Raw genomic sequence first — 10,879 nt, forward strand, 5'->3', positions numbered from 1 at the left:
TGGTACATGGTGGAAATTTACATACAACTTGGTTTTGTTCAATTCATAAGGGGAACCTTTTCGCAATAAAAGAATGGACTTGTTTGTTTGAGGTTGGTTTCTCGCAAGCAACTAGCATGTAGGTTTCCAGCACAAATCAAATGTCATTTATCATGCCAAGTGCACATGAGGCGAAACCTACATTGGGGATACAAAAAGAAACTTCACAATGTGAAAGGCAGAACACAAGAACATGTCTCATAACTCCGAGCCAGCCCGTCACCTCGCAAAACATCCAACCCACGCATACACATGGAACATTGTGTGCACTGAGAAAACCACTTTTTGGAGGAAAATAATGGAGGGCCTCCTAATTGCTTGCGAGAAACCAATCCTACACAAACAAGTACTTTCTTCTCTTGCGAAACTGTTTCCCTTGGGAATAATTTAATCGAACAAAACCAAGTTCTATGTAAATTTCCACCATGTACCACTGATGATGACTGTATGGACGAAAACGTTTTGGTTCCTTAAAAGTTTTTAATAACTTTTAGCCTTTGTCATAATCATCTTAAAAAGCAACTATTATAAATATTATGACAATATTTACAGTATTTCTAACTTCTGAAACAGGGACAGATCTAGAGGGAGAGTGCAGGGGGTGCAGATTTTTACCAAATTGCAATTTTTGTTTTAATAGTACTTTATAAGTTTGCCCAGTCAAATGGTGCATAAATCCAGTTGTTTGCAATCCATTTCTGACCCTCCAAAACATCACATCCTCCATGTAAAGAATATTCGTCCTGCTTTCCCAACAAGCCAGTCTCGTTACTGATCATATGGTTGTACCACATGATTGCTTTGCCTCTCCTGGGTCGAATCACCAAGTTTGCATCATGACAGTGAGAGCTTAAATTGGAAAAGTCTGATTCATCAAACATCTGTAAACGAAAAATAATATTGTTATTTAGGGCTGTTGCTCACAAGGAAATAATTCAAGTTTTTCACATCTGTTTAGTACTTAGTTTTACTACTTAGGTGTTCAGAAAACCAATTGAAATTTTAAATATAAAAGCAACAAGATTGTTATAATTTATCATAGCTGAGCACTTTAAAAATAAATGCTTTGTTATACTGTTTATTTTTATTTTATAGCTTTATTACTTTCTGTACATTACCATACTTACATCATTTACAAAAATTAATTACTATAACTTACAAAAACATTTATAACAAATTTACAATCTGACATAACTTGCAACATACATTCCTCACATTTTTGAAAAATTTAGAGAAGGAAAAAAAGTATTTACATAATGGATTTACAACCATACACTAATAATTTACAAAAAACATTAAACGTACAAAAAAAAAAATCTTGGAGTCCTAAAATGACAAGGTGAAGAAGGCAACAATAGAACATATTTCCACAAAATAAGATGACATTCATATTCAGTCACATATTACACTGTTCAAAAAGGCAAGGTAGAATGTTATTTTGGTTATAATCTCAGTCTATTTCTCTGTGTTTGCTATGCCAGTAAGATAGCAAATACCTAGTGAAGAGAAAAAAAAATGAAGAAATTATAATTAATAATAATATTATTGCTCTTTTAAAATTATGTATGTGTCACTAAAGTATCAAGCACCCTCCATCTACCTAGTTTTAACAATTAAAAGGCTTTTGGATTCCCCGACTGCCGAGCATTACCAAACCGTGAAACACCGAAACGACACATTAAAACAGCATGTATGACCCCACAATACATTATTTAAATACTAACCGACAAAGGTTGGATTTGAGATTAAATATCATAACGGTTGTAGGCCTAATTGGGTTTGGCTTTTGGGTTTTGCTCCTAATTCATTGAGGTTAATATTAGGATTCAGATTAAGACTGAGATTAGGAGCAATAATTTTCTATGCCTAATTAGGCCTAAAATGATGTTTAATCTCATATCCAACCTTTGTCAGTTAGTATTGAAATGTATGGTGGGGTCATACATGGTGTTTTGGTGCTTCATTTTGCCTTTTTGTTGTTTCGCTGTTTCAGTATTTCGTTGTTTAGTGTCCCTGACTGCCCCCTCCTCCCTATCCTTACTGTCTTATTGAAATTGGATTCATCAGCAACTGGGAATGCAGTTTCTCCACCTTGAGGTACATCATTGAGATAATACAGTATGGTCAGGAATCTTGAAATCAATGTTTAAAAAAATGCCTTTGTTCCACATTGCCATACAATGGGACTGTACAACAGTAAAAGAGTATGTGTACCACAACTCTTGTGGTGAATGGGGAATTGGCATGCACTGCACTAGAATAAGAATTAATTATTATAATAATATCTCAACAACCCTAATAAAATTTAAAGTAATATTGTTGCGGTAATATAATCATAGGTTGTTGGATGGATTTGTCAGTTTCAATTTAGGGTGCAACAGACTGAAAGTGAACACTGAATAGAGGTAGTGGAATGTCGTTTTAGAACTCAGAAGGTGCAGTAAATCAGTGATGTTATGAAGGGTAAAAGAGGCTCTAGTGTCCCATAGACTTTTAATGTGGACTAGTGTAGTTAATTGCAGTTTCAACATTTAAGTAAACACAAATTAACAAGCAGAGTGCGTCAGTTGTAATGAGTCCAGTTCCATTCACAGATTGGCTGACACTGGACCAATAGTTGGCCTTAACACATTGACTCCCAGGGGTTTCCCAGTCTGGCCGGTTTAATTAGGCTGGTTTGGAGGTCAAAGGGTTAATGGAAAGTGAGTGATTAACCCATTGACTCCCAGGGGTTCCCCATTGACGAGTGGGGTGCAATGGAAAAAACCTTGGCTTGACAGTGCTTCCCGAGGGGGGTGGAACACAATCATATGTAGCCGGGAAGGTGGGGGGGGGGAACACAATCATATGTAGCCGTGAAGGTCTCCTTTAGGGTTGAGCACAAGGAAATATAAAAGTGTTTTTTTACACTTTTACATTTCTTCATTTAGGTGAAAGTATTAGATGATACAGGTCTTTGCCATCATTAAAAGTCACTGTATTTTTTAATTTCCCTGTGTTTTAATATGGTCTCTTTTAGGGGTCAAAAAAGCCTGAGTTACGCCCAGATTGGTCTTCTTTAGGGTTTAATTTAAAATTCCCAACAAGCATCCCTCCCCTTTTTACATGGGAGTCTTCCCATATAACCCCCCCCCCCCCCTCCTCCCCTTACATGGATGCACTGGTGGTCATGTGCTATGGGCCAATGCCTCAGTAATTTGTTGGAGATATGCCTTGCTAAACACATTGATGAGATCATGTTCACTAACAGTATACTTTCTTACCTGCACAGACTACATTTTGTCAAATTTTTTGCCTTTCTACAGCACGTCATGGTTGTATTATCATCTACTGACGAGTCATAGTGTGCATGGTAATGACCCTTGACTCCATACTGAACAACCTGAAAAATAACAGGCAAAGTCACCTTCTTTTAAAAGAGGCTATGCCACACAATTTCAGGCAATTTAATGGCATGTCAAATGTCAACCTCATTCCCAGGGTCTCTCTGTCTCAAGGACAATGGACACCCTTGGAACGAGGTTGGTCGGATGCGGCCTACACAATAATGATATCAGAAGTAAAAATGTAAACAACATAAAAGAAATGCAAATTATGTTCAAAAGTTGATGAATGGGAACAAGAGGACCAAGATCCTTTTTTCGATGTGGTTATCTTTTAAGAAGTGCATGCATTGGGATAAAATCAGTCAACATTTGGCAAGTTACATTTAAGCAAAAAAATGACAGAAGAACTTAATTCATGAGTAGTACAAATTCATCTTCCTATAGGAATATAATCTCCCTCCCCCCCACTAACACACCCAAACACACACTTCCTTTCATGGTAGGACCTAAATTTACAAAGAAAAATAGAGTCAATGGTCCTTGCCAGATATGATTGCACCCAATTAAAGAATCTGTAAACAACATCCACGACTCTGCATGACCACTTGGCCCACCACTTTCCTGTAGAGTATGACTGCGGCATTTGAAACAGTTTCTCAGAAGTAGTAAAGAAAGAGGGGTAAAGTTTGATGTCACAGTTGTGTTTTACCTGCAAATCTTCACTGTGCTCAAGAATCTCTCTTGGTAGCTCTGTTAACTCAGCAACTCTAAAAAATTCAAAATTAACTTAATTATGTTTGAACTCCTGGCAGAGTCAGGCATAACAATACAAAACCCAAATACGGTCAGGAACAAAAAAAAGTCTAAAAACAGATGTTTTACTCTTGCCTTTCTTGCAAATGTCTGAGCACTGGATCTTCGCTTCCTCTGAGTTGTAGCCATGTTTGCTGGCTCACTCTTGTTCTGTCCTTTGAATGATTATTCTCTACTTTCTTCATGTACTGGTCAACTAGTAAATGATCACCATCCATGCATTCATTCAGACTGATGGCACCTTAAAAATAGTACATAGCATACAATACACTGTAACATGTCACAACCAAGCATGTGATTACCTTAAAGGAAAGAATAGACATTAACCCTGGTAAACAAATGATTACCTCGGAGATAATAAAATAATACCGCTAAATATCTTACTAACCTTGAAGCCAACCTCTTAGAAATCAATGTGAAAAGAAAACCATTCCTGATTGGGGAAAAGCATAGAGCGAGTTTCAATTGAGTGTCATAAAACCAAAACCAATTACTCTGGCCAGCTAAAAAGGACAAAGACAATTCAGTAAACCAATCAAAACTCAATCGGAAGTAATAATAGTAGTCAGCACAAAGCGAAAAATGTGCACGCGTGAGCCACAATTGGTTTTGGTTTCACTTCTGATTGGTTGAAAAAGTGGCACGAGAACTTTGAACCAATCACCGAGTGAAGTAATGCAAAACCAAAGCAATTCGCCAATTACTTTCGACACTCAATTGAAAACGGCTCTATTGCTGCAGAATCAGAGGAGCAGGGGTACGTGGCGCAGTAGTGAGAGCACTCGCCTCCCACCAATGTGGCCATGGGTTTGATTCCCAGACTCGGTGTCACATGTTCTCTACTCTGCTCTGAAAGGTTTTCTCTTGGCAGTCCGATTTTCCCCTTCCCTAGAAAACCCAATGCTTGATTTGAATGAATTCACATTGACATTTAAACGAGTTGTGTAGCTCTTAGGTGGCATGGGGTTTAAAAAAAAAAGTCACAGAGTTAAATAACACTTAATATGCAAACCAGCTCAACACTCTTTCTGATTTTATTCCATGTAGGTTGACAATTAGGGTATCCTGCGAAATCGCACGGAATATCGCCTGATACTTAGCCAACCAGGTCGAGTGGGCTATTATCAGGCGATATTCTGCAAGATTGAGCAGGATAATTGTTTTATTATTCAACGTTTTTCTCCGTGACACACAAAATAACGTGTATCACAGGATATACATTGAATACGATTAATATTGAGCGCGCTATGACCATATTTGGACATAATAATAAGTTATGTTATTTGGACTTAACTAGCCTCATTACCACGTACAAAACTGAAGAGAACTCCCTGCTTAATGTCAGGTTGGTGTCAGCTAAATAGCCCAAAATTTAAGGTAAAAGAATGACATAATTATATGAGCTGTCATTTTTGCATCCGGTCAATAGATTACTCTTTATCTCCAAAACAATCTAAACACTCAGTCACAAAAATAATTCAATTAATTAATAATATAAAATTAAATACCCGTTCTCATAACTTACCATCACCATCTTTATCAAAATTACTTGTCTTTAACCTTATAAAATCAAAGAAAACATTTTAAAATTACATCTACATTTATAGTCGTTTTTTGGTTTTTCCAAGGGATTTTGGGATTAGACCTCCCCTAGGTTAAATATAATTATTATTATTTATAACCAGATACAATTTTTATGCAGGGTGGTAAGATCACACAATTCAGATAGTCAGAAGGCTGATGATTTAAATCAACCAAGTACCGGTAATAATTGTGACATTGCCGCTCTTATATTTAAAAGGTATATGTCTTGACTGTCCTGATTATCCTGCATTTGTGTGCCTTTGAACCGGAAATTAAAATGGTGAACAAAAACAAGTTTACAGAATCTTTCAAAAGCTTTTCTTAGTCAGAATAATAAAACCTACATTGGGACCATACCAGAAGAATGTTGGCAATTGGTCTTTAATGTTAAAGATTAATTTTTTTGTAGCTGGACTTAAGTTTGCACTCACTCAAGAACTCCGACAGATATTCTTCCAGAGCATTTATAGGCTGCTCCCTAACGGTCACCCGGTCGCCTGGGGGTGCCTTACTTTCGAGTGCGGGCAACTAAATTTCAAAACGAGTAGCCTTAATGGGCGTCCAACTTATCACAAGGTGATTCATCCTCACTTTTAATCAATTAATTATGGGCTCTTGAAAAAATGACTTCATTAGGCTACTAACTTTTAATGTTGGAAGCCCGAAGGGCTCCGGTAAAATTTTCTTAGGCAGCAGCCTTGCAGAGTATGCAGGCCTCGTGCTTGGTTAAAAGGATAATAATTATACGTCAAACACTAAGTTATACATTCAAAGGCTTAAAAGAAGATACTCACAATGTATTAACTTCAGCAATATCAAGTATAATGTCATGTGTTTCATTTATAAATGTAATCAACTGAAAAGGAAGATTGCTTTCTGTTAACTTAATTTTTTCAAGTCTAACATTGTGCAGGATATAACTTTTAACCCATTCATCCCTCAAGCTGCCCTCATTGATGAGTAAAATTTTCTGTCGTTAAACAGAGCAACGTGACTATAAGTATCACTCTCAGGACTGAAAGAGGTGTGCAGAAAACAAAGATCAGAGACCAAAGACCCAGAAAGCGAAGACCCCTGAGGAAAAATAACACAATGATAACAAAGAGCTAATGACAAAATGCATGTAAAGCCATCAATAAGATATCTCTGGTAAATTACAGTGGAGTCATGGTTTTCCACACACCATCCACAGGGATGGTGCAGTGGTGAGAGCACTCACCTCCCACAAATGTGGCCCAGGTTTGATTCCTCGACTTGATATTTTTCTTAAAAAAGAGTGCATCATGTGGATTCTGGGATTATGGCTAGAAGTTTTCTGGTATCTTGCTTGCAAAGTTGAGATGGCTATGGGTGGGTGTTTCGGTGCCACTTACTTCCAAGTCTCACTCTAACAACAAGTTACAGTTTTTTCTGGGTGAATCCCTGATTCAACTTTAATAATATCACCTGAACTTGCAAAAAGAAAACGTAAAATTAATTTTGTTTAATAACACAATGATAACAAAGAGCTAATGACAAAATGCATGTAAAGCCATCAATAAGATATCTCTGGTAAATTACAGTGGAGTCATGGTTTTCCACACACCATCCACAGGGATGGTGCAGTGGTGAGAGCACTCACCTCCCACAAATGTGGCCCAGGTTTGATTCCTCGACTCGGCGTCATATGTGGGTTGAGTTTGTTGGTTCTCTACTCTGCACCGAGAGGTTTTCTCCGGGTACTCCGGAATCCCCTCTCCTCAAAAACCAACATTTGACTTGTTGTGTTAATTGTCAATTTCACTTTACAGTGTCCCCAATTAGTGCTCCAGCGCTAAATCTACTAGACACTTAAATAATTAAAAGTTCCTTTCCTTCCCAGGCTGATACGCAGAAAAGACCAAAAACCAAGACCCCACAAAAAAAAATAAAATGACAAACAGAGAATAGCCAAACACAACATTCCCTTTGGTTGCAGTTGCAGATGAGTCATTTCAATCTGGCAAATTACCGCAGGGTCTTCATTTTCTACATATTATCCACATATCAGCCTGGGTGTGTGGAAAAGAAAGACCCTTTTGTAATTCATGATATCGTGAATGATTTGTTTAGTCATTTGCTGTTTGGTATCATGTTCTTTTTTTCCTAGGGGCTCTTCAGTATTCGTTTTCCAGGACTTTTTTTCCGCACACAAGGACTGAAAGCGTTTTCAAGAATGGACCTAAATTGTAGATGTTGTTGACCCTGCATGCAATAGGCCATTTCCGAGTTCATATCCGCCTCCTCTTCAAAGCAAGTCTAAGTGCAAAGTTTTTGTGATGGTAATTAGTTCTACTTTACATGTGAATGAAAACTAATTTTCATAAGAAAAACTTCGCACTTAGACTCGCTTTGAAGAGGAGGCAGACATGAACTCGGAAATGGCCTATTGCATTCGTTCCTGAAGTTAAGCCCCCATTGATGAGTGTAATTAGTCTGGTGATAGACATGCAGAGTAGACTATAAGTCTCACTCTCAAGACTCAGAAAGGGTTAAATCTGGGCAGGTACAAAAGTTGGACCAGATCAACACGGATCGCTCAACTCGGGGTGCGTTCCCTTTAGCAAATCCGGATTCGGATTACAAAATCGAGATTTTAGAGATTCAGTGTACAAAATGAAACACGAAATCCAAAATACGATTTTTCCTGCCGATTCCCGCCTCGTCCCTAGTCCCCCTGCCTTGTCTCTAGTCTTCCGCGGATTTTGAAAACAAGGAGCACTGCACGTGAGCGCGATGAAAAGGATAAAGGAATGGAGAAATCCGAATCCGGATTGAAATTGAATCCAAAAAATCCACTATTGGGGTGGATTCCTTGGATTCAAAACGCATTTCAGATTCGGATAAATGGAACGGTCAAACAAAAATCGGATTGTGTGAATCCGAATCTGGATTTGCTAAAAGGAACACACCCTCGGATTGAGCGTAAAACGGTTTTCCAATCCAAAACTATGCGACATTTGTGCCGATAATTTTCACCAACTGAAGGTTAATTAGCTTAAAGTTTAGGAAGCCCTAGGGTGATTTCTTGAGGCCTTATCTTTTTTTTTGACACCAATCCCAGGTAAGCAATCCAAGTTGATCTGGTCCGACTTTTGTTCCTGCCTGTTAAATTCACCTCCATAGCTGAGACCTTTCCATCCTCATTTCTGTCACTGGAATGTAATTCATTGCATGCTTCTTTCTTTTCCTCATAAGTGAAAGCTGCAATAATGCAAGAAAGTCACTAATAATTACACCATTTTCATGCTCACATGATGATCTTTGCCTTAAAAATTCATTTGATATTTTTCTTAAAAAAGAGTGCATCATGTGGATTCTGGGATTATGGCTAGAAGTTTTCTGGTATCTTGCTTGCAAAGTTGAGATGGCTATGGGTGGGTGTTTCGGTGCCACTTACTTCCAAGTCTCACTCTAACAACAAGTTACAGTTTTTTCTGGGTGAATCCCTGATTCAACTTTAATAATATCACCTGAACTTGCAAAAAGAAAACGTAAAATTAATTTTGTTTAATACTGCACGTTCATTTCTATCTTTCATTTGGCCTTGAAGAGTTCCTGAAGGGAGCAGTCACTTCAGTATTTCTAAACCAAGGAGAATCGAAGCATGATAAATAATAATACCAAGCCTAACGAACAGCTGGACAACTCACGTTCTTCATCTTCAACATCGGGCAGTGTTTCACTTTTAACTAAACCTGCATCATTAGCAAGTTTTATAATATGCTCACATTCCTCTGTATTCAAAACATCAGGTATTTCTAAAACAAAAATTTAAAGTATAATTATACTTATTTCAACTTACAAGTTTCAACTTACAAGATTAGCAAAGTTAAACTGCTTAAGCATTTTAAAAGCACTGCTCCATTAATTATGGTATGGACTCAAAGATAAATGGGAAATGATAACACTGGAGAGAATTATTTTTTATAGAACAAATCAAAAGACAGAGAGCCTGGGGTATAGCCAGGATATTTCAAATGGGGGGGGGGGGGGTCAAACAGAAGGTAATCACCAGATTGTGGTGTTTTTGCCACCTGGATATTGTAGATTGTTTGGTGAAAAAAGGCTTCCAAAGGGATGGGGGGTGTCACGGGCACCCAAGGACCCCTCTTGCTACGCCCTTGCAAAGGATCCTTTTACCACAATAAAAGCCACAAAACATGCAGAATCCAGTCATTCACTCACCAAAGACAAGAGGTTTTAAGCTTCTAGTAATCAATTGAAGTATTTTACCCTCATGCAAGGTAATATTCTGAACATGACCAACCTAATAGTCAAGTTTATAAAAATTAATCATTGTTGGTATCATCAGATCACTATGATTATTATTGACAAAATTACAGTCTGCCACCCCGGTAAGGCTCAGTTTGTTATCAACGGTCGAAGCCGTGACCACTTTGGTGTGGAAGCGTATCTTTAGAAAGCTGTTCTCCTGCAATATTACTGCTTGAGGTCGCTCCCAGGACTACTATTGCGTTGATGGTGGGTTGAGATCAAAGTTCAATCTTTGTCAATCGATTGTGATGTGGAATTGTGACTGTGGGAACATCTTATCCAGGAATATTTGATTCAAATTGGTGGTACCTGAGAATTGAGTCTCCAGCCTTGGGATCTTATTATACTGCTGACAACCACGAAATTGAGAAATGGCTCAAGAGAGAATTTTTTTATATCATTATCTTCTTAAGCTTTTTATCAGGACACCCAAACAAATCCTTATATGGAGCTTGGGGCACCTTCCAGTGATTTCTCATTTTCAATTGGTAACTGTTGTGTACATGTGTATTGTCAAAATAGTATGAGATTTCAAAGTGGTAGAGATCCATTCAGTGCCTGAATGGCCAAGTTGGAATGGCGTCAGTACAGATCTGGAGGTCATACATGTAGGTTGGATTCTCTGGCTGATTACCAACACTTAGGGTCATAAGAAAACTTGGGAGAAAGTGTTGTCTCTCCTGTGATAATAATAAAAGGGTCAAACTTTCTCTATGGGTAAGGGAAAAAATATTATAATTTGTAGGTCCCATCCATTGTTCCGAAAGATATAGCAATAGGCATGAAATTTTCTGAGGTCTACCCCACTATTCAATGTCTGA

The 10,879-nt window shown here is 37.9% G+C and overlaps 1 protein-coding gene across 1 annotated transcript in view; it reads right to left on the reverse strand.

Moving 5' to 3' along the window:
• Nucleotides 1–499: 499 nt before the first annotated feature.
• LOC138021849 (transmembrane prolyl 4-hydroxylase-like) overlaps nt 500–10,879 on the reverse strand; it is a 10,922-nt gene continuing 542 nt past the window's right edge. The window contains exons 2-11 of the mRNA XM_068868869.1: nt 9,969–10,050; nt 9,434–9,541; nt 8,899–8,984; nt 6,557–6,618; nt 5,704–5,738; nt 4,254–4,419; nt 4,075–4,132; nt 3,303–3,421; nt 2,081–2,171; nt 500–920 (exon numbers count right to left, since the gene is read on the reverse strand). Coding sequence (XP_068724970.1) covers nt 684–920; nt 2,081–2,171; nt 3,303–3,421; nt 4,075–4,132; nt 4,254–4,419; nt 5,704–5,738; nt 6,557–6,618; nt 8,899–8,984; nt 9,434–9,541; nt 9,969–10,050 — 1,044 coding nt within the window. The 3' untranslated portion in view covers nt 500–683. The remainder of the gene's footprint in view (nt 921–2,080; nt 2,172–3,302; nt 3,422–4,074; nt 4,133–4,253; nt 4,420–5,703; nt 5,739–6,556; nt 6,619–8,898; nt 8,985–9,433; nt 9,542–9,968; nt 10,051–10,879) is intronic.

This window comes from Montipora capricornis, chromosome 10 (genome assembly GCF_036669925.1).
Source record: "Montipora capricornis isolate CH-2021 chromosome 10, ASM3666992v2, whole genome shotgun sequence".
Taxonomy (NCBI): Eukaryota; Metazoa; Cnidaria; class Anthozoa; order Scleractinia; family Acroporidae; genus Montipora; species Montipora capricornis.